The sequence below is a fragment of the Strix aluco genome, chromosome 13 (genome assembly GCF_031877795.1).
Source record: "Strix aluco isolate bStrAlu1 chromosome 13, bStrAlu1.hap1, whole genome shotgun sequence".
Lineage (NCBI taxonomy): Eukaryota > Metazoa > Chordata > Aves > Strigiformes > Strigidae > Strix > Strix aluco.
In genome coordinates, this window is record NC_133943.1 from 2,350,472 (window position 1) to 2,373,320 (window position 22,849).

Genomic DNA, 22,849 nt, shown 5'->3' on the forward strand with positions numbered 1-22,849 from the left:
GGGGCGGTAGCGCCGCCTGGCGGCCGCGGGGGTGTCTCCGCGCATGCGGGCTGGAGGCGCGGGGAAGCGGCTGGTGGCCGGGGGCGGTTGTGGGTCCCTGAGGGCAGCTCCAGGTCGGCCCCCGCTCGTCCCCTTCCCTCAGGGGGCTGCTGAGGGAACGCGGCCCGAGATGGAGCAGTCCCGCTGGCAGAGCGCTTCCCGGGGCGGAAAGGCACCGCGGAAGAAGCGCCGCTCGTCGCCGCTCCCGGGGACGGCCGCTCCCCCGGGCAGCGCCGGCGGCTGGGCCGGCGCCTCCCAGATGTGTCGGCGGCGCCTCTTTGGGAACGCGGCCCCCCGCGAGCCGGAGCCCGGCCGTAAGCGCCTTTCCTCCCGCCGCCGCCGGTCCTTTCCTCGCCCCGCCGTGCTGGGGGGAGCGGCGGGGCCGGGCGCGGCCGGGAGGCCGAGTCGCACCAGCGGGGAGGCGGCTGGGCCAGGCCCGGGGGAACGGGCAGGCGGGCGTCGGGTGGGGGGAGCAGGCCCTGCGCTGTGCTTTGGCCAAAACTTGTGTTTTCTTGGCAATTTGAGGAGCGGGGAAGGATGCCGGGCGGGTTAAGGCACCCTCTGGGGAGGGATGTTGGCAGCGTCTGTTAAATGGCGTGTGGCCTCGGCGTGTCCCCCCCAGCCCTGCAGCCTTGGGTTCCTCAGCCTTTGTTCCAGCCGAGCTGGACCTGAGCGAGGTTGGGAAGCGGTTTGTTGTTACCCATGTCCCTTACGGCGTGGTGAAAGCTGGCAACTGGTCTGGAAACAGGACCCTTTCCTCTGGTTTAGCTGTTAGTTTGTAATAAAAAGAAGTTTTCCCTTTTGTAAGGTACCTTCCCCCTCCAGTAGTTTCCTTTGGAAGCGGTGTGACAAAACTGTTGCCCACCTTTGAGAGGATACTTTAAAAAGTTGCGTAAAGTTCCTCAAAAGGAGCAGCCTTGCTGGATGCAATTTAGCAGATCTCAAGAATTAGAGATCTTAAAGAAGAAAACACTGTCTGAGGGGAAGGAATGGAATTCAAGTAAAGGCTGATGTTAATAGTGTAACTTGCCCAAGTAAATGGGGAAGACTGGTGTGGGAAGTCTTGGTCCCATGCTGGTCTTGATAATGTAAAGGTAAGACTTTAAATTATGGTTATGGGATACAATGAATGTTAGTTTCTGGCTTGATCCTGCTCTGCTGGCTTATGCTCTCACAGAGGTTTAGTACTCAGCTGGGTGCAACTAGCAGCCTTGAGGTCTGTTTGCTTCTCATACTTAAACATGCTCAAAAGAAGGAGGGAAAGGGATGAATCCTGGGACGAGTCCTGCTCATACTTTGTCCTGTCCTGAGCTCTCAGGGCGTTTCAGCTGAAGGGCTCTGCTGGGGGGACACAGTTCTTCAGACCCATTTCGTAGTGTGAGGATGGATGAACTATTAATGTGCTGTCATAGAAGTGTAACTGTGCAAAGTTTAGCTGTTTCTGGCTCCTGGCTACTGAAAGTAAAACAAAAGCTGAACAACTTACAAAATTGGTTTTAGGGTAAGAAAATATATCTCTGAAATTTGCAGGTTCCTAAGGAAATGTGTCATCACGGCCTTTGGAATTATATACAGTGAGGACCAGTTTATGTAGAAATTCTTATGATACTCTTAATAAACTCCATTTAAAACTGATTTAGACTCAAACTGCTTTGAGCCTAGGCAGAGTAAAGCCATTTCAAGGTGTGGGGTTTTTTTCCTTTTAATCAACAGGTTTCTGAAACACCTGAAGTATTTCTTGAAGTCTTCTATTTTTTTTTTTTTTGTCTTGTTGATAGACTGCTGAAAAGAGTTTGGGCAAAAATAATAAAGCAAATCCAGAGTTTACACTGTTTGTGATAATAGGGTCAAAAATTGTTATGGGCATGGAAGAGGGGTGACAGCTAAAGGTGCCCTGTTGGAAATAATCATCTAAATTCTAATATTTAAATTACTGAACTAAATACTTACTCTTCTCTAGGCCTCAAGAGAAAGGTCTCAGTGAAAACGCTACCAAATATTAAAGAAAATGCTGAAGTCACCAAAGTGAGCCATTCATGCTACCAAAGGTCTGTTAGAACTCATTCAAATACCCCGTTACTAACACTCGCTAATCCTTTATATCGTTTTGTCTGCATGAGATGTCTCTTGGAGATATGCAGTCTGAATTCTCAGTAAACTGATGTTTGCTGGAGTATTTGTTGGCACCTCTTAAAGACATTTTGTAGTTTTTGTTGCCTTCCTCTCAAACAGTGTAGCTCTGTGTATTGAGCTTAGCTCTGTTCTTCACGGCAGTGATCAAGTGAATGCCCAAGAAACAACAGACTTGGAAAAAAAAGCAAAGATAGAAGAAAGCACTGTACTGCTGAAGGTGAGAATGCAGTCTTTATCTACTGGTAATCTGTGGAGAATAAATCAAAGAAATGTGACATGTTAAATTCTTTTTCTAATCAAGTAGAACTTCCTGTGAGTTGTGTGCACACACATTTTTCAGGCTGAACTTGGTCCTGTAGTTTGGTGACATTTTCCCGTGTCTTTGGGCAGAATAAAAGCTGTTGGATCTATTGGTAGCATGGGAAAACATCAATACTAATTATCCTTAATGAGGAAAGGCCTTAGCAGTTGTGTTGGATGGAAGATATCTCATTAGAGTGTGATTCCAGAGAATTGCTCACTTTTAGTTCACACAGAGACCTTTGGCAAGTCACTGTTGTGTTCTTCCTCATGTCAGTTAAACTGGAACAAAGTATTTTGAGGTGACTGAGCATAAGTGTTGTAAGACAGTGAATACTGCAGTGGCAGGGGAATTGTTCACCAGGTGTGTTTGAACTGATATCAGCTACAGCAAAGGGCTCAAGTGATATTGGTGTAAAAGTATGTTTTCTTTTAAAATGCCAGCTCTTAGAGTTCACCAATTATTTTCGTTTCCTGCAAATACTTAGTTTCATAGAATATACTATGTACACAAAATTGTTGTTTATAGAGCTGGTCTAGGCTTCTGAAAGTGAGCTGCATGAATTAAGCCTCTAAAAAAAAAATAAATCAAAAGACAGGGAAATTCATTACTCCCCTGCTATCTTATGCATAACTTCAGTTGATGTCAGTATGCCTTCACTGGAAGCCTCATCCAGCAAAGACGTAGGATCAAACAATTGGGTATTCATTATGAATTTTAGAACTGTAAATCAGATTGCAGATTTGTTAATGTGCCTGAAAAACCCTGGTACAAATTACACTGTGAATAGCAAGTTTAAACTGTGAAGTACCAGACAGTAAGTTTCTGAGCTTCTGTTAATGTAGGAATACATTTAATTGCTTCTTTATTTACATCCAGTTTTCTCAGGTTGTTTGCATTGGTCATTTAATTTTAGGAATCCCTGATAATCAACTTTGAAAGTAAAGAAAGTTTGAAAAATGTTGAAGTGACTTCAAGTGAGTATAATGGCAATACATTATATTAGTAAATATATTTTTACATCTGTATAAAACTAAATGTAAAAATCATTATATAATTTTAATTATATTTCTATAAAAGTACTGGTGTGCTGTTCTTGTACTGGTTCTGACTGCGTGATATCAGAAAATAAAGGTTTTGAGGCCACTGGCTGGACTTCTGCCTTATTCCAGCATGTGGTTCAGCTCGTAGGCAGCACAAACGGGGTAGGAGACCTACAAGACCTGAGACAGTCTTGAGCCCAGCCTGTTGGAAACCACATGATCTTGGTTTTGGCATTGACAGAAGTTGTTGAGTTGAATTCTTCAGTTTACTCAAACCTTCATTTTTAAAAGCTTGTGCTTAAGTAGTTTGTCCTTCTGAAAACAAACCTGCCTAAGAATTACCTTGTCAGAGGCTAAATTCTTCAGGTATTTCTAGTGAGCCTTGGGCAAGGAAGGTGTCGTCTGTTAGCTTACGGTAGTGTAAACTGGGCTTCAGGATGCCCTTTAGTTTTTTTCTTTAACTGTATTATGATCGGTATAAGATACTGACTTGACAATATTTAGCTCATCACGGGAATGAAACTTAGATAAGGAAATTCTGATGGTTTGTACAAGATGATACTTTTTTTTTTTGGTAGCCACCTTTTTTGTCTCTTTCTCTAGGTGCAGGAATGACTCTTCCCACGGGTGTTTCAACCTTTCTACTAGAGTGTTTAGATGTAGGTTCAACTGCAGATTACAACACAGGTACTAGTGACAGCCTGAACAGCTGCCCATCCCCTGAAACATTCAGAGATGAAGGTCCAGGTGAGACTTCTATTTTTTTTGGCTTTATTTGGTGTAGAAAATGTGGGGGAACCATCAACAATAGAAAGCCTGGTGGCCTCTCTTGGTGTGACTCACCAGGTCAGAACTTTGCTGGGAGTCAGCCTGTGCTTAGCAGGGGATCTGTGTATCTGGTCCTCCAGTCCAGTGTGAATCAAGCCCTGGTGTACTTTGAATCATGCTGTAAACTTCAAGCGTTCACTGTTGACATAAGCTGTTTTTTGGGGATGACCAGCAAATCTGCTTTGAGTCTCACTCCTCCCAAACTTTTCTGTGGCTGTTTGAGCCAAGACAGTGCTTTCAGTTTGTGTTAAAGTTCCTGTCTTGCAAATGTGATTGTGTTTGGTCACCAATTTAATCACTCAATGAATTTCAGTGTAAGCAGCTTGCACTTTTATGTCCAGGAAGAAGTAATTTTTACTCTGAGGACTCTGTCAAGTACAAGAACTCTACTCTCCTGGACTCCAGCAAAGCAGTGACCATAGATAAGATACCACAGATCTCAAATCTTTCAGCAATATTAGGTAATTCTTTTCTACAATACTTCAGAATATATACATAAACAAATTTCACTCTAGTGCAAGGAACTTGTATAAAATATGTGATGATCGTTTCATTTACGGCTTGTCTGCATAATGAGGAACAGCTCCCTGTTAGTGGTTTGTGTTTGCTTCTGATATTTTGCTTTATAATTTAGTGTGCACTAAAACATTGTCTGGTCTGCTTAGCTTTTTTTTTTTTAAAACTTAGCTTTTATGTTTTTTAGAACCCGGACCGGAGGGTTTGCGAGACCAACACATTCGAAGGTAATCTGCAAAGCAGACTCTTTGATGCGCTTTAATGTTCAGGTTTTCCTCTTTTGAATGATGTTTAAAAGAAAGTCCAGTACGAATAAGCCGATGATCCTGCAAACGCTTCTGTTGAGTTTTAGCTACCTGTGTCCTCACTTTGAAATTGGTGTGTTAAGTCAGGTATGAGTTTGCCTTACAGACTTTTGGTTTGGTCTTGCAGCTGTAGGGAAATCAATGGAAGCAAACTCAGAGGAGGATTTTATGGTAGGGGAAGGTGACATTTCTTTACAAAATCCCTAAATAAGTGGCTTTTACCCAATTGCACTTACTCTGTCAGATTTCATTGTCACAGGCAGCAAGACCTGTGTGCCTGGGTGCTCTGGGCAGGGCTGCCTGTGCAGTACAGAGTGTGAAGGGTACCTGTTGTCAAGTCCTCGTTAAGTCTCTGGCATTCTGTGCTTGCCCAGGACAAAATCAGGTTTTGGGCAGTTCTTTTATGTTCTTTAGGAATCATCAGCTTACATGGGGCACTCCTTTGCTTCAGAATCTTGCTGACTTGAGCCTTTGTAATCCTTGGGCCAGGTTGCTGCCCATTGCCAGGTTTTTCTTGTCTGGAAAAGGTGTCTAGCAGGAAGCGGAGTGGGGTGTGTGATAGGCTGGGACCCTGTTGCCACCCTCCTGTTGTTAGGATGCCAGGTTTTCTGTTGACAAGTCATCTGTGGTATGGGTTTAGCACAATGAAGGGTCTTCTATACTTGGCCTTGTCACAGTGCCACCTTCAGGTCCTGACATAAATATCTGAGTAACCTGAGTGTTTTTCTAGGAACAGTATCATTCCTTTTTACCCTTGTGCTGCTGTTTCCAGGCTTACATGCAGACATTTCCATTCATAACTCATTTGTACAGTGTTACAGATCTCTACACAATTCAATGTGAATTTTCTTGTGAACCTAAGTTTCCCCTGCATCCTCCTTCAATACGTTCTGCCCTACTACTTCAGTGATGAGTACTTGAGTGAATGGTGGGTCTTAAATTGCAAGCATCTTCAGAATAAGCTGTGTAACTTGATGATAAACTATCAAATAACTGTAAAGTGTGATGAAGTAACTGAGTAACAATATTTTAAAAAATAAGCCTTATCCCTTTTCACTCAGTCTGTATTTTCCTATGATTTCCTCATACATTGTTTTTTGAACATTAATATTAATTCAGAATAGTTGCTCACTTCTTTTTTCCCTCCTCTCCTAGAAAGAGACCATCAAGTTGCGATTACAGTTCTTCAGCATTAAGTGTTTCAACTACTCTGGCAGGTAACACGTGACCTGAAGCAGCCGTACTAGCTGTGAGACAACAGAATATTCTACCTAGACTTAAATGATGGCAAAAATACCAGAACCAGGCTTCCACTGGGTCATCTGTCCCCCTGGCACAGGCGAAGCTCAGTTGTGTCTAGAAGGAAAAGTGTGAATTGAAAATCTTCCCTGTAAATAAGACTTGGTTCTAATTAACATGTTAGAAGAAGAACAAAAAAACACCAAACCCTGCATTTTTCCATCTAATCACCTGTGGTGCTCAGTGAAAATTAGCATTTCTTATTTAACTTATGCAGGAACAGAACTGCTAGTGTCATGCTCCTTACTTGAACTTCTTTCATATCAGCTTCACAAACACTATGAGGAGTCTCTCATGTAACTACAGTTCTGAACTGTGACTGATGCAATTCTGGCTGAGGCCCAGGTACCACATCATTTTTCCCTCCTTAATTTGGACTGTAATAGCAGCAGGAGCTGACACTGGCAAAGCCTGCTGTGATTATGCAGTTCCTCTGCTCCCATAGTGTGTGTGTCTAGCAGTAAATAGCCGGGTGAACATAGGATTAATAAGCAACCTTGTTTCCTCAAGGGAAGGGAGAGGAGTAAAGCAGCCCTGTAGGTGGGGAGAGGGAGATTGTACTGAAGGGAGGAAGCGTGTTCACATGGGTGGCTTTGGAATGTTCCCTCTTTGAACACCATCCTGTAAGACGTGGGTTGGAGAGTAGCTGTGCTCTTTGTCTCAAAGTTAATTAATTTGTTGGAAATTTATCACAGGAAAAAAAGTCTGTAAAATTACAGCTGCAAGAGAGAGAACTCCAGACCGAAAAAGTGGTATGCGCTGTTCTTCACCGTTAGGACCGGAAAGAAAGGTGAAAGATCCTTAATAAATCAGGCAGGTTGTAACACAGATGACTTGCTCTTTCCTTGTGTAGGTGGAGGATTCCACCTAGAAGCGTAGCAGTTCCCTTGAAAGGGTGCCTGCAGACAGTGGCAGAGTGAAATGTAGCTTGTCTCTCCCTCGGGGTAGCAGTAACAGCCATGGGTGCCCCCTAAGCTCAACATTTTTCAGACTGTGTCAGTGGTACCCAAGCAGTTGTGTCGAGCTTGAGTATGACAGTGGGACTCTTTGTTGGTGCTTACCACACTAGAGAGATTCACTTTATAACACAACATGTAATTGTCTCATCCTTTAGTCTGACAAGCAAACTGCTAAACCCAAAAGGCTGAAGCGTAAGAAAAAAGAAAATAATTCAACTACATTAGAAGGTGGTACGTCGTCTTCCAGTCAGCTTGGTGCCCCAGGAAGGGCTTCAGCCGAACTGGGGGTGCTGACAGCAGAAGTACTGCCATCCAAACGGACTGATAGTGTGGTGGTAAGCACTCCCCTCGTGCCCCGCGGATTAGCGAAGGCGTAAAATCGAAGTGCAAGTTTTTGAATCATGAGAAAAGTTACAATTAAATACGGGAAGTGGTAGGAAGTGCTTTATCCCCTAGTTGTGAAGGGGACCTGAAATGTTTGTGTTCTGCACTGCAGTAAACTTAATTTTGGAGAGCGTAAGACCAAAAAACAGTGAATGGTAGGAATTCAGTACTTAAACCCAAAGAACTGTTAGCAATTCTAAATGGAGTTGTTATAAATAGTGTTATGTACTAGGGGAACACTGTAGGGCTAGTAATAAACAGCAAAGAATTTGAAACTGATACTGAATTCTTCTCTGGTTTTGTTTAGCAAATGAGTTCCACCATGGAGGAAAATAAAGCCCTAAAGAATCCTGGTTATGCTCGGCCTGCAGAGCTGGATGTGAGTGTCTATCCTGATAATTTTTTTAATGATGAAAACCAAACAAATGGTTCTTCATGGCACAGTCCAATTCTGGTTATACTTAGGCTACAATATGAACTGCACAACAAACTACAGGTTAAATTCTATTAGCTGGACAGGTGAAAAACTACAACAACAAAGCTAAGTATCTGTTTTGTATTTTTACAACATTTTCTAATGTAAAACCAGCATCTAGGAGCCTTTATTGCATTATCCCTTCGATACAAACAAACTTGATATTGAAATGCCAGTTTGAATTCTTCGTCAGTCAAGGTAGATAGTACTGCTTCTCTCTGCAGGAATGGAAGTGACCTCGCTTTCATGCCATAGCTCCCAACCAAATCAGAAAACTGTAAAATCTTTTAGAAAAAGGGAAACTTAACAATAGAAAGACTGGGTTTTTTTCACCAGATTATTTGGCAGGAAAACATAACTGGGCTTTCCTAGTGTTGTTGCAAGCATACTTGAGTTTCTCGATACTAGATTAAGAAGTAGAGAACATTGGGGTCTTGTTGGAGGCTGAAGACAGGAATCACCGAAGTCCTAAATCATATTTTTGAAGCGATAGAACACCTAGAACAAGTGTTTGCCCATTTGAATGATTTAACTGGTTTTGTATTTTGACGGAGCTGTAGCTTAGCTTGTCACCAGTGTGCAAAGCCTCACCTGGGGAAGACCTGTTCCTGAATACCACAGCTCCGTATGTAAAATCAGAAGAAATTGTTCCTGCATCTCAGAAAAAGAAACTATTCCTCAAAGTCCAGAAGAAAATAATATTAAGGTTCTAGTTGTATAGTGCTCAGTTTTGGCGTGCTAGTATATAACGTACTATGTATTTAAGCCTTATGGTATTACAAACAGCTGAAGAGAATGTTTAAGCTTTGAAGCTTTCTATCACCCTTTCCGATAGCATATTAAAGGTACACAAGTAGTCTCAAATGTTTTCTAATGACATCCCTTGAAATCTGCATGTCATCTCTAATTTCCCTAGAAGAGAGTATTTCTTCAATGGAAGTGGTTGTGTGAATGAAATGTCGTTAATCTTTTCAGCCCCTGTGTGACATAGAAAAAATCTGCTCCATTGTCAGAACTTCACCACGCCAGAGGCCTTCCAGGCTTCACCAAATTCCAGTGAACACAAAAGCGTTCCGGCCTCCCAAAGGAGTGCCTGAAGGTAGGAGAATATAGAATTGGTTCACTGCGCAGATGGTAACTGGGTAGTTGGGTGTTTAAAGGTTGGGTTTTTTTTTTTTTCTTTTTTTAAGTCTGAATATTTGGAAAAATCACAAAGCTAAAGAGTAAAAGGTGCTACTAGATCATTAAGGCCAGAAGGTGCTACTGGGTAACCCTGGGAATATCTGCACCTCTTCAAGTTACAACTTGGAGCTTCACTGCTGGTATGGAGACTCCCTAGAAGAGATACCAGCTTGTTTAGTAAATTATTATCCTGTGCCTTATTTCTAGGGTGAATATGGCTGATTTCAGCTTTCAGCCATTGGTGGGGTTTATACCTTGCTCAGCTAAACTCAGCTCTTTAGCCTCCAGTTGTTTTTCCCCTGACAGTAGTTCAAGAAATAGGGTATGTTTTTCTCTATAAAGATTATCAGTTTCTATCTAAAGGTTTCCGTTCTTTTCTCCTGAGACCCTTACCATAGGGGAAGCTTTCTTCACTTCCTAGATTTTTGTTAAACAAAAATGGGAACTGTGTACAAAATGATCTCATCACTACCACCGAAGTAAAATCCCCTCCCTTTCCGATCTCTTGCAGTTTCTCAGTGTGCCACTGGATGGCATATGTCTTCCTAAATTTAAAGTAGTTGTTTGCAGTCTGCAAGTTTTCTGCCAGTTAAATTTGTCACTTACACTGTTTTAATTTAATACAGAGACACTACATGAGCATAATAGCTTTCAATAATACTGACTATACACAAATTTTCAATGGAATTTCAGGCTCTTAAGTCCAAATACTCTCCTACTTTATTACAGACTGAGTTACATACAGCATCTAGAATGCAGGGAAGTGGTTTAAGCGTGTGCATATATTAATTCATGACAATGATCTGGTGCTTCTGTGCAGATCAAAGAACAAGGATGTTAAGTCATGTGCCCGGGAGAATTGTGGCGATACAGAACGTAGGTTGTTCTTGGTAGGCAAGTGGATCTCAGAAATCAGCAAGTGGTGGTGTCAGAACAAAAGTTTGGGTTTGTTCCTGCTTTTCTAGAGGAGCCTGGGAATTGGGAATTAGACTGTCTGAAGGCGGTGGTGGGGTTTTTTATGGGGGTGTTTTCATATCTGCTCAAGGAGTCTTTCAGGTGATGCTTTTTCATTAGGAATGTACATACCCTCAAAACCGTTCTCACTGGCACTTGACCTGCAAGATTCAGATTCCTCCAAACAAGTGACAGCGTAGGTATCTATTGAACATCTCAACAGCCTGGCAGATCCGTGAGCTTTCTCTTACACTTGAGAATGTGCCACTTTACTGGTAGTATTTAACTTACCACTTTTTTCCACAGATACTATTACAAGTACCAAAAATTGGATCTACTGTAAACACAGATGAGATTTCTGGGTTTCAGCAGGAGTCAACAGAAGAAGTAACTGTCTCGCTGCTGTGGCAGGGAGGTGAAACAAAACTACTAACCAGTAATTAATGGCTGTATTTTTTTGACATATACGTTGTTTGAAATTTAGTATAATGCTTTGCAGTGAGCTTGTAAATACTTTATTCAAGTACTTAATGTTAAGTTATTTTGTACAGGCAACTAGATCTTATTCTAGGCATTGTTCTGTAAGGACTCTGTAAAGATGATTCTTCAATTCGTTTAGAGTTTAAAAAAGTGTGACTCAAGAACAGCAGACCAGATTGCATTAATGGGATTATTTTGGGCTCTTGCTCTGCCAAGATTTCTAGATTTCTCTAGTAGCATTCGCATCTAAAGATGTGACCTCTACTTGAGTGAAGAAGTGTTAACACTGTTTACAAAGGTAACTGCATGTCCTGGAAACGGGTCTGTAAGGCATTCCTGTACGCTCCGCGACTGGGAAGTCAGTAGTACGCTACCATTAAACTCCCTGAATGCTTAGGTCTGCAGAACTTTGGAGGTACAGGACTCTGTGTGCTCTGCTGTAAATTGATTTCTAAACATGAACGTGGGTTGCCTTCCCCATCACTGCAGGCGAGCTTTTTATGATCAGCACCATCCCCATCCTGGCACATCCACTGCCCAGCCTCTGGCACCTCGGAGTCCGTCCCGTTTCATCTCGGGTATTTGTAGTATCACCTATCTCATTGTATCTTCTAGTGCCTTCACACTTCTGCAGAGGAAGTAGGTGCCTTACATGAATACAGGGGTGGAAAAGAGACTTTTAGAGCTCAACTGTCTCAAGAGCTGGATACTGGCATTCTGGATTTTCAGGATACTGCTCAAACTACATGGCACATAGGTTAGATTCCCAGTACTTCCAGTTCCACTTGTGGATTGTTAATCTATAAATGTCTTCTTCAGCAGTGTGCTGAATGCCGCAGAAAACACTGACGAGCACAGTTTTTCTCCACTTGAATTCACTGCAGGCTGAAATAATTTGGATCCCTACAGTGTTCTCACTACAACACCCCTTACTCAGACTCTTTTGTAGACATAAAGGAAGTTTTTTTCAATGTTTTAAAATGATAGTATGGCTTTCTAAACCTCTTGAAGTCTGAGTTTGTTTCTCAGTACTTTTACCCAGAATATTCATGCTCTGGAAAATAGTTCTGTATTTCCAAAAAGAGGGTGTCAAGGAGATGTATAAAATCTACAACTTTAATTAGTTTGACTGCATTTGAAAATTACCTGTGGAAGTTCAGACCCTGAGTCTTTTCCCATTGCTCGGGGGTAGAAGGAAGTGCAAATAAATGCTGCTAGATTAGTCTATGAACAAGTATTGTATAAACATACTGTATGGCTCAAGGTTAGAAATTATGCCATTATTTTTCCTTTAAGCACGAGTAGAATGAGTTCTGCCAATAACTGCTTGGAATCCTCTCAGGTATGGTTCTAATTATCAATATCCTTGTTCTTGCAAAGACTAAGCCACTAGTAATTATGCAAGAATCTAGAGCCCCTAGGAGATAGAGGTGAACTCCTTTATGTAGCTTTAAGCAAAATTGCAAGTTATATATGTAGTCAGTTGTGATTATGATGATTGTTCAAGTAAAGGATGGTCCAGAATAAACGAAGTGTTTCTCGTAAGGGAGTCCTAGGAAAAAACCACTTATTCTGTTCCATAGCATTTTGTAGTTTCTGTACAAGAAACAGACTAATAGCAACAGACTAACTGGGGAAGAAAATACAGCATGTAACTGTGGAGTTGGCTGTAGCAGCCTGAATATTGCCGAGTTTTGATTTTGTTTTTCTTGATGTGAAGAGGCTATATAGGAGGACAGGAATATGAACCACAATCTCTCTTGTCCTTCCCTTCAGTTACGAAAGTGCTACTTCTTATTTTCATCTTTTGCCTGACTCTTAGAGAAAGTGTAATTAATTACTAGGCTAGCTCTCTGCCTCAGGGAAGGAAATTTTATTCATTTTGAGGCTGCAACAATATCTACTCTTGTTCTGCTTTTGTCAAAGGGAAGGCATTTCCCCCTGTTTTGGTTTTAAACTGAAGAATGACTGCATAAAGTTTCATTCAGAGTGGAAACTGGCTCTTCCATATCAGTGGGTAAAGGTTATGGGTCACAGCTAGTGAATGGGCAGTTCAGAAGAGCTTATTTGTGCAATGATTCAGGAGAGAAATCTGCTCAGTGTCAACAGGGCTGCTCTGTCACATCCCAGACATGATGAAGTCTTAATGGCTTGAATGGAATCGCTTGCACTGAGTCAGTCCACGCAGGAGCTCTGATAACACTTGAGCACTAGGAACTGCGCATGGGTAGCAAATGTATGAGACATAAATCTAGAAGAGGTTTTTCATCAAGGCTGTTCAGTTATTCTGTTATCTGAGGTGTACTTCTAGGAGACTGGGACTGAAAGCGCACGGAGACAGTGAAAGATGTTTGCTTCTTGCACTAGAAGGGGTACGTGTACTCGCTGTTGGAGGGGAACGACCCTACATGCAAATGGTTCTGGTTTGGTTCATAATGTCAAGGTTTGGGGCCCAAGGCAGCGCGTACTGAAGGGACACACTAGTTGAAATTTATGTTCTTTGTGTAGGTACAAAGATTTACCTACAGGGAGGCTTTTTCAGGAAAATGGACAATTAAACTGTTATTTATCCCTCTTTTTCTTACTGTCCTTCCTCCACTCCCTCAATTAAGGTATGTCAGTCAAGCTTATCGAAATCACTTGCTATTAGTTTAGGACTTTTGGAGCAGGTTAATATTTACTTTTAAAGGGACTCTTGAATTTTAAAGGAACAGCTTGAATTGTAACGCACCTGAGATTAGCTAAATCATCACTGCTGTAAACAGTGAAGCTGCTGAAAGCCGAGTTGTATATCCTGGCTGAAATTCTATTATTTCGTAGTGTTGCCTGAGGACTTTTTGTATTTGAGACTGTATTTATGTGGCCATCTTGAAGCTAGGCTTTCACATGGTGAAAGGATGTAAAGATTGGTCACCTGTAAATCTGTGGCAGGCAGGCGTATCTTCCATACAGAACAAGGGGAAAAAATGCATCTAAACATTAATTTTTGTTTTCTGTTAGAGTTATCTTCCAACTTCTAGTAGATGAAAAAGTTCCTACAGATGGCTGATTGTGAGGAATCGTATAGATATGTTACACATGCACTAAACTATGCCTTTTAAAAATAATCTGCTTAATTTAATCTTACATCATATGCTGTTTAATTCCATTTTCTAGGGAAAGCTGATGAGTCAGTTTTGTCAGTCCTTAATTAAACTTTCTAGTAGTGTTGTACCCGAACAGTGAGACATGGAAGGAGACTGTTAACTGTAACCAGCGTTTCCATATCATTCAAACACTTACTAATAAAGAGTTTTGCAGAAATCCCCAGATCCTTTTGCTTTTATAAGATCTATCACACCTTTTTTTTTTTTTTTTTTTCCCCTTATATATTTGTTCTGGATTCACCTGCTGGGTATTATGTCCTAAATACTATTTTGTAGATGGATGTTTTATTTGTCATGGTGGCTTCCTCTGCATGCAAATACACGCCGTTCACCTTCCGTGTGGGTTTTGGAGTGCATCCGAGCTGTGCTATTTCTGTTAGTGCTGTGGGAGAATCGCTTCGTGTGCGGGGGGGGGGGGGGGGGGGGGAAGAAAGGGGGCTGGATTTTCTAGGTTTAGGGGTAAAAAGTCACCCGTGGTGCAGGGGTGCAGCAGAGCCGAGTCCCTAAAGCGCCTGGGTACAGCAGCAAGAAGCCGCGCTCTTGACCTTTTTTTGGCTTTCTGGCTTTAGAAGGAAAACAAACCGCCCCGAGGGGAAACACCTCGGCCCTGGCCGCTCCCCACAGAGACCCGCGGCGGTCGGGGCAGGGCGGGGACCCGCCGCCTCCCCCCCAGCAACGCCCGCCGGGGCCGGGGGACACCGGCCTCTTCTCTCGCAGCAGCGGGGCCGGAGGGGACCGGCCGCCGCTCGGCGCTTCCCCGGCCGCGGGGCTCCGGCGGCGGCCGCTCCCCCCGCGGGGCCGCAGCCAGTGAGCGGCCCCGGCGCTCCCGCCCGCCCTCCCCTCCTGGCAGCGCCGAGTGACTAATTTCTGTCATATGACTGTGACACCGAATGGAGTCGGGCGGGCGGAACTAGCCGCGGCGAGGGGACGGCGCTGCGCGGAGCCCAGCGCCTCGGCGGCGGGGGGCCAGCGGCGGCGCCCCAAGATGCCGCCGACCCTCTTCCAGAAGCTCTTCAACAAGAAGCACGGGCTCATCTCCCCGGCCAGGGACGCCCGCGACGACTGTGTCTTCAGGTAACCGGGACGGGGCCGCCCTCCTCTCCTGACACCCAACTTCGCCGACGAGTTCCCCGCCGCCTGCCCGGCCCCCGGCGGAGGGCGGCCGGCGGCCCGCTGCCCCCCCTCGGCCGCAGCCCCCTCAGCCGCCGCCCGCGCTGCAGCGGGGCCGCTTGGCGCGGCTTCTCCCCCCGCTCCCCTCAGCCTCAACCGCGCCGCTGGCCCCGGGCACCGGCCCCTCGATCCCGCCGCGGGAGCCCCGGGGACGCTCAGGAGCCCCGGCCCGGGCCCCCTCAGGCGGGCGCTGGGCGGGAATCTCTCCCCTACCCCCCCCCTCCTCCCCGCCGCCTTCCCCGGGGCCGCCACGTCGGGGCGGCCGCGCTGCCGCCTCCCGCCTGCCTTCGCCTCCCGGGGGCCGCCTCTCCCCTCAGGGCCGGGCCGGGCCTCCCCCGCCCGGGCTTCCCTCCCCTCAGCGCGGCCCCGGGCAGCCCGCTGCGGAGCGGCTCTCACCCACCCCCCCCAGTCCCGGGGTCCCCAGGAAGGGGGTTTCGCCCGGTCGCGATTAGCGGCGGTTCCCCCCCCACCCCCCCCACCCCCCCCACCCCCCCCACCCCCTTCCCCGCCCCGGGGCCGGTGTGGGGGCCCCCCGCGGCTCCCTCCGGGGATGCTGCGTGCCGGGGAGGCGGGGGGGAAGGCGCCATTCGGCTTGAGGCGGGCAGGCGATCCCCAGGGAGCAACCTCAGAAACGTGGAGGAAAGAGGAAAAGGCGGGGGGGGGGGGGAGGGTTGGAAGAAAAAACGTGAAGTTTTGGCCGCTGCCAAGAGAGGTGTAGGGTTTCTCGTGAAATTTGTCATGCTCTAACCGCAACAAAACTGGATCCGCCGAGAGGTGCCAAGCACAACACGGGGAGGCAGGAAAGGGAACCCTTCTCCGGGAGACCTTTCCCTGCCCACTCGAGTCGGCCGTGGGCTCGCAAAACCCCTCCGTGGGGTTTGGGTGGCGGCTCCGGTTTGCGGTCCTGCGCGGGGACTTGGTGTGGGGAGAGGCTTCGCTCGGGCTCCTGCGCCGGGGCCTAGAAATGACTCTGGGCCTCCTCAGGGGTTAGTTAGCTTGGAAACAGGTAGTTTTTGTGGCTGTAAAATAAGTGTTGTTCCACGAGCGGATAATGATTACGCTCGAAAGCGATGCAGTCCCAGTCCTGGCTGGCGTCGTGAAGAGGTAACCTGCAAAATCATTTTGAAGTGCAGCGTTTGTGACTGGGATGCAAATACAATACGCTTCATTAGGGAGAGTTATGCACTTCTTGAAACACTTCTAACAGTGTGGTAAAGCTCTCCTCCCACCCGCTGCCTTGAAATTTATTACCTACAAATGATCAGCCCTTGGGTTGCTCTGTAAAGGGAGATCTCTGACTGATGGGCTTAATTTTATGTGGTGGGATATTCCTTTTAACTGTAGTGGTACAATTTAGGTGGTTAACAGTGCATCTGCATAATTGTCACTGTTTTCCCAGAATATTGATGGGTCTTTTTGTGTCCTTATAGAGTCAGGACACACTCCTGGACACTACCTGAAACCCTGTGCTTTAACTGCTAGCACACACCGTTTAAAGCCACTGATCACAGCTGCTCTCTGCTGTTTACTGTGAAGGTGTTTCCTTTTTTTAAAATGATCTTGTTAAAGCCACAAAACGTTTTAATGATGTCCGTGTCATCTTATTTTCTAAATCAGCTTAATAGCGGGATCAGACCCCTTGGTGGGGAAGGGGTAGAAGGACTCTGTAATTGCTTTGCCTTTTCCCCCTTGTTAAGACCTTTGTTAGCGATGGATTTGTATAGAGACTGGTGGTTAATTCAACACCTGCAGCGCAGACCCTGGGGCAGAAACGTGGGGATCACGCCTGTGCTGAAAGGAGTGAGAGTGGGTACTCTGCAAGGTCTCTTCTTCCCTCTTCACCTGCATCATTCTGTGCCAAACTGGACGTGAAATTTAAAAAAGATAGGTCACTGTCTGCTCTTCCTTCCTCTGTAGTGCTGTTTCACTTTGTGATGTGAACTGTCAACTGGTAACTAGCGAATTTGCAGTTATTTTTTCTGGCAGACCCACAGGTCTACAATCCCAGGAAGAGGCTGATGGTTCTTCTAAGACTGGGGGTGGTGGGAGACTTCAGAGAGCCAAGTATTATTTTCTGAAGACTAATACAGATGCCCTCTAGGCATGTTGCCTAACGGCTGCTTTCATTTTCCAAATGGGGATAAGTCTTCAGATAATCCTCACTGTGTATGGTCTTATCAGTTACTGGTGAAACTTTTGGGTAATACACAAAATAAAGACCGTTATTTATTACAGCTGGGCCTTTAGAGACTGGAAACAAGCACTCTGGATTTTTAGACTGTTCCTGGTTCCAGTAAACCTGAAGGCAACAGCCTCATCAATTTAATTGGGGGGAGGTTATGTTTATGGATTGATATATTATTATCTGGTTACAGTCTAAATAATGGAATGTTTTCCAAATATTCTGAGTGCTGTTATTTGTGACTGTCTTCACTTTGAAAGCTTTGTCCTCTTACTGAGGAGACTCTGTAGAACAGCCATAAAAAAATACATAATTCTTTTGATATATTTTGTGAATAATATGTACTTAGAGAGAAAAGTCCAACGACTTTGGCAGTGACATCAGTATAGCAGAACATTTAAGGATGATTTTGATGCTCATTCTTTTTTTGACTATGAATATATTTTGCCCTTCCATCAGGCTTGTTGTGAAAATTTACCAGTATATCAATTCTACTTAATCTGAGTTTACACTGTTTCAAAAATATAATAATACTTTCCAGGGGAAACATGATTTGTTTAGTTGTTGGTTGGCTTATTGGTGTTTTGGTTTTTTTTTTTTTTTTTCTGCCCAGAATCTCTTTCTGTGCCGTGGGTGTGTGAAATTTTATGAGTCTGGGTCTAGCCAGACTGTGTAAAATCCTTCAGAACTAGGTGCTGGAGAGGTTAACAGTTCTAGTGAGGTGACCAGTAAGTTAGCAACTGTAAAGTATTTGCTGATGTACCAGTTTGCCATTTATTTATTATTTTTTAATATATAAAAGTGGTTTATTTTACAGAAGAAGCCTTAGGAAATCACAATAGATCCCCTGCATATTGGTATTTTAAGGCTTCAGTTTAACCAAGGGCAATTAACAGGCTTGGCCCTTAGACTGAAATCTCTCGGTACAGCTCGACATTCACATGGTGAGTAATAATATTGAAAATTTTAGTGGTAAAATCTGTTTACAAAAAACATAGAGACACCTGCAAGTATTCTAGAGAAGAGACAAAGCCTTAAGTTCCAAGGTGTAGAGTACCGGCTGTCTGCTGCAAATAATACTCACGTGAGTGGATTTTCCCTGAGGATAACTTTTACTATAAATAGGAGCTCTTGGCCATATTGTAGCATCTGGCACTGGCGGCTGCTGGTGACAGGAGAGCTCAGCCCAGGCTTGGGCTGTTACAGTTATTAGGAATATGAGATTTCAGGTATGCTATTTTCTAGAATTTTAGAATCAAAGTATTCCTGTTGTAAAAATACATAAAGCTGTTCACATGAGTTGTGTGCTGTGTCTAAAATGTATATACACTTTAAAATAGCGTTTAAATGAACCCCGTTCCAGAATTTTCTGATCAATTTCCTCAGTAAAATGGAAACAATCTTACAAAAACTTCCTTAAACTAAGCAGAAGCTGCCACACATTTCTGCTAAATATTATAAGGGCACACAAAGTCTTCCACTGCACATTTACATTACTGACTGCCACAGATACCAATTTTAAGCTACTATTTCTTTTCTGGCTTTCTAGGGGTCTGCTTCAGTCCTCTGGAGAAGTGGGAGCTGCTAAACCACTGATAACTCCAACAGTTTTCTGTTCTTCAAAACGGGCTCAATAGAACGAGCCCAAAGCTCAGTAAACTACTGAGAGGTCTCAGGCTTTATATCTTTGTTGTTGAGATATGTGGTATTTCCAACAGTAAATACAGCTGTAAGGACTGCAGCAGAGTTTTTGCAGGAGAGTGCCTCTGTTGAGATAGTAATTAGGCTTGGAGCGCTAATAACCTGTTGCAGAGGGAGACGGATGGTCCTGTAATACTGGATTATGGGACTGGTACATTTTGGGGTTCTATGTAGGAGAGAAACTCAGTGTTTTTTGCCTTTTTATGTATAAAGTTCAAATACTTGTTCCCTTGGATTGCTAAAGATTCTTCCTACCTAGCAGGGGGATACAAGGATTATTAATTAGGAGTTCTTTTTACACTACAGCTCAATAAAAGTTTCAGTCTCTCTCTTTTAAAATCTAGATAGCTCTAAAGAACCATCTCACCCCGAGGGGCATTCCACCCGTGTTTGCAAACTCTGTTTTTGCTCTTGTTAAAGCACCTGTTGTAGAGGTACAGCTGTGTGGTAATTGTTCAAGCTTGAAAGAACCCCTTCCAGTTTCGAGTCTTACCAACCGTGGGGAGTATCTTTGGGCACATTCTTCCTTTAGGGGTTTGCTTTGGTTATCTGGGTATTTCTGAGGAGGAGCATGGTTTTCCAAGTGGGAAGGTACAGGAATAAATAACTTTAAATGCTGTTGTTTTTATTTTTGGAGAAGGTCATTTTTGGTCATCCTGGAAATGTGCTTTCTTGAGGTCTTTCTGTAATACGTGCTGCTCTTTTATTGAGAGAATAGTTTGCCAGGTTCCTGAGATATGAAAGGCCTAAGGCTGGCTGCAAAGTAGTATTTCCTGAAATCTGTCTAGGCAAGTATCTCCCATCAGCCCAGACTTTCTATTCTCCGTGGCAGTGACTTTAAATGGTATCCTGAGATTTGTTTCCTTTCACATAATTTTTGGCAGCGGCATTCATCAAGGGAATTTCAATAAACCTAGAGTTGGAAATGAGTAGCATGATACAAAGATGCTTCATGAGCCAGTTCCTCTGCAGAGCTATTGTTCTTGCACAGTAAAAATACTGTATGCTTTCTTACAAAGGCATAACTGCTTCTTGAACCAGGAGCTAATTTCTTGAAATAAACTGCGGAGAGACTTGGAGACATCTAATGATGTGTTTGGGGACATTTTAAAGTGGAGGCTGGAGTAAGGTGAAGGAGGAACATGAAAGTTGTCTTTACACTGATTTTTCCAGTCGAAGTTTTACTTCTTGGTAAGTTTTGGCATTCTTTCTGAAGGTGGCTAGCCCTGGTGATGTAAATGCTATGGTATTGTTACAGGGACTTTGTTCCTCCTGTGCTCGGAGCTGGGGTAACCACCACAGATTGTCACACTGCTTTCCATTTTCGAGGTCTGGCTTCATGAGGTGTCGAAGGAGTTCAGAGCCAGCGATGTCTGGACACTGCAGTATCATCAGGTCTGAGGTTTGAGAGAGCTTAAAAAATTGAACTGACAAAACCACTGCCAAATTCTTACTGAATTAACCTTCCACAACAAACAAGGTATCCCACTCCACCCAGTCAAAGGCTTTTCTGTCAACAGGAGGTAACTTTGTGTACAGATCCTTGAGCACAGGGAAGCAAATCTCTTCCCAAGCCGTGCCAGTCCTTGGGAGCAGTACAGCTTAGTGAATTCGTGATCCGAACAGCGCCGCTCAGGGAGCTTTAAAACGTTCCTCAGCACTGCTGTCAGTGCGTCAAGCCAGTCTGACCAAAACATGCTATTAATGAAAGAGTGTGTTTGGTATTTGTTCACTTCTAGCATTCTGCAAGTCTTTCACCGATAGCTGTAAAATTCCTGGAATCTCACCACCTCAAAGTCTATCTTCAAAAAGAGCTTTAGCTGGGCTTCATTTTGTAATAGCTCCAGCTTTTCATTACTTCCAGTTATCTGATGAATTTAAAAAGCTTTTGTCCCATAATTTTTTAAGACTCTTCAAATTCTTAAACATCTGAAATGTTCTTGTGTTTTTATTAAGCTCATTTCTGCCCTTTAATGTCCCTTAAGTTTTGGGTTTTATTAAAAAAATCCATCTGTTCTGTAATATCGCTGGAAGAGTTTTTGGCTTTTTGGTTGTATTCATTACCTTGAGTGTAGCAAGTTTTAATAAATACTTCACTTTGATTTATGCGCAGTTTTCTCTATCGCTATGATGACTTTGGCCCGTATTTTGAAATACATTGCTGTTTTCTGAAGTACTTCTTTTTGCCAAATTCTGTTTTGCATTTCCTGTCATCTGAGCTTTTATGTACCTTCCAGTGCTTTAAGTCAACTTCCGTCTTGGAAGCAGAGACATACAAATTAATAGGTTCCAGTAAGCATCTTTGGAGCGTGGAGAAAGTTTTGACAATTTTTGCTGAATGATCGTCAGATCCAAAGGAATTAACTTGGTTCAGTACCCGTGTCGTGCTAGGTGTGTGTGAATGTGGAGAATGACCAAATCATACGAAAACTGTTGGGGTGCTTGTGCCTACCCAACTTTTTGCCTTGAAAAATTTTCCTCTGCCCCGGTGGGAACACACCCTGCCTAGCCCTCGCTTCGCTTCAGGTTCTGTCTGTCGCCTGTGGGACAGGGAACAGGAACAGTGGAGTGGAAGAGCCCTCTGCTTGTTTCTTCTCTACTTTTTTAGAAGAAAGTGAAGGCACAAAATGGCCTGACGCACAGGTTAAGGGTCTCCCTTAGTGCCTTTCATCCTGGCATCTCCCGTGGTGGTTGGGATCTTGCGGTGACTTGAGAACTTGGCTTCAGGAGGTCACGCTGCCCTGAGTGGACATCACGAGGTCGGTGCCGTCAGCACGCGCTTGGCTTCCTCCCAGCCTACAACATCGCTTCCTCCCCCCGGGATGGCCCGCGTTGGCTGAGGATGGCCTGCAGTCTCTTGCCTTGCTAAGCTGCCCTTGGAACAGTCACTTTCTTGGTTCCCCTTCCAGCATTTCAGCTCCTTCCTCTTAAGTTAGAAATCTTTTTGAGGAGAGGCTGTAGTGATTGAATCACGTGGTGCCTTTTACCACTGGGATCTCTGCTGGTTATGCCTTCGGGCCATGATACTAGTTTGGATCTTGCCAGCTGGTCAGGTGAATCTTTTGATTTTACTTCGAGGAGTTCTTGGATTTCTGATTGTAGGTGCCACACAGGCGAGTGTGGCAGTTGTCCTTGAGGAAGGCGTGGGTGTTCCCATGGGTTTGACCCAGCAGGGATGAGCAGCCCCTGCTCCCATGCTTGTTCTGTGGAGACAAGGGGAGCTGGCCCATCATCTTCACAGATGGGAGAAAGAGTATGTTGACTCCTTGCCATGGTTTCTGTGTGTCTGAAAACATGTGTAGGTATGCTAGAGTAAAAATGCTTCTTTACACTCGGGTTACGCTGGCAAGTGTTGTAAGAAGGTGTTTCTTCAAACTTAAGGGTACTGGTTTTTCCCCTCCTTCTCCAGGTGAGGTCATGGGGGTATGAAGATGTGCCAAGAGCGTGGGGTGTCTGTACCTGTTTGTCCACTGTGAGGTCCTCTCCTTTTCTGAAACAATTCCACCATTTGTTTTCGGGTGACTGAAGGTGTGTTTACACATCTCATGTTGTAAACCTTGCTCTCTTGGGATGATCAGCTCCTCTGGTTGACTGATGCTTTGTCCTTCTTGTGTTTTCAAAGGGCTTTATCCTTTGCTGTGTGTACGCTTCTGAGTTAGCGTATGCTCATGGTGACAGCTTGGATGAATTCAGGCTTCTGTTCTGGAATGAACTGGTCCAGTGTGACTTGGAGCCTGAAACTTGTGTTGTAA

The 22,849-nt window shown here is 44.4% G+C and overlaps 2 protein-coding genes across 4 annotated transcripts in view; both read left to right on the plus strand.

The window, feature by feature from the left end:
• The first annotated feature begins 61 nt into the window (after nt 1–61).
• MEIKIN (meiotic kinetochore factor) lies at nt 62–14,207 on the plus strand. Of its 2 annotated transcripts, XM_074839058.1 has the most exons (13): nt 62–353; nt 2,000–2,087; nt 2,314–2,389; nt 3,390–3,450; nt 4,120–4,263; nt 4,686–4,805; nt 5,048–5,087; nt 6,321–6,382; nt 7,160–7,254; nt 7,579–7,758; nt 8,115–8,186; nt 9,258–9,381; nt 10,725–14,207. In XM_074839058.1, the coding sequence occupies exons 1-13, from the start codon at nt 170–172 to the stop codon at nt 10,769–10,771; spliced, it is 1,293 nt and encodes a 430-aa protein (XP_074695159.1). In that variant the 5' UTR covers nt 62–169; the 3' UTR covers nt 10,772–14,207. The 2 variants fall into 2 exon arrangements, with proteins under 2 accessions (XP_074695159.1, XP_074695160.1); XM_074839059.1 differs by lacking the exon at nt 7,579–7,758.
• A 714-nt stretch (nt 14,208–14,921) lies between these two features.
• Nucleotides 14,922–22,849, plus strand: part of FNIP1 (folliculin interacting protein 1) — a 69,694-nt gene continuing 61,766 nt past the window's right edge. For both annotated transcript variants that reach the window (XM_074839052.1, XM_074839054.1), the window contains exon 1: nt 14,922–15,118. In XM_074839052.1, coding sequence (XP_074695153.1) covers nt 15,030–15,118 — 89 coding nt within the window. In that variant the 5' untranslated portion in view covers nt 14,922–15,029. The remainder of the gene's footprint in view (nt 15,119–22,849) is intronic.

Excerpts from the sequence above, each read along its gene's own strand:
- MEIKIN (XM_074839058.1), top strand. The coding sequence starts at position 170 with ATGGAGCAGTCCCGCTGGCAGAGCGCTTCCCGGGGCGGAAAGGCACCG. Across the intron at positions 2,390-3,389 it reads AAAGCACTGTACTGCTGAAG|GAATCCCTGATAATCAACTT; the intron begins GTGAGAATGCAG and ends ATTTAATTTTAG. Across the intron at positions 6,383-7,159 it reads TGTTTCAACTACTCTGGCAG|GAAAAAAAGTCTGTAAAATT; the intron begins GTAACACGTGAC and ends AATTTATCACAG.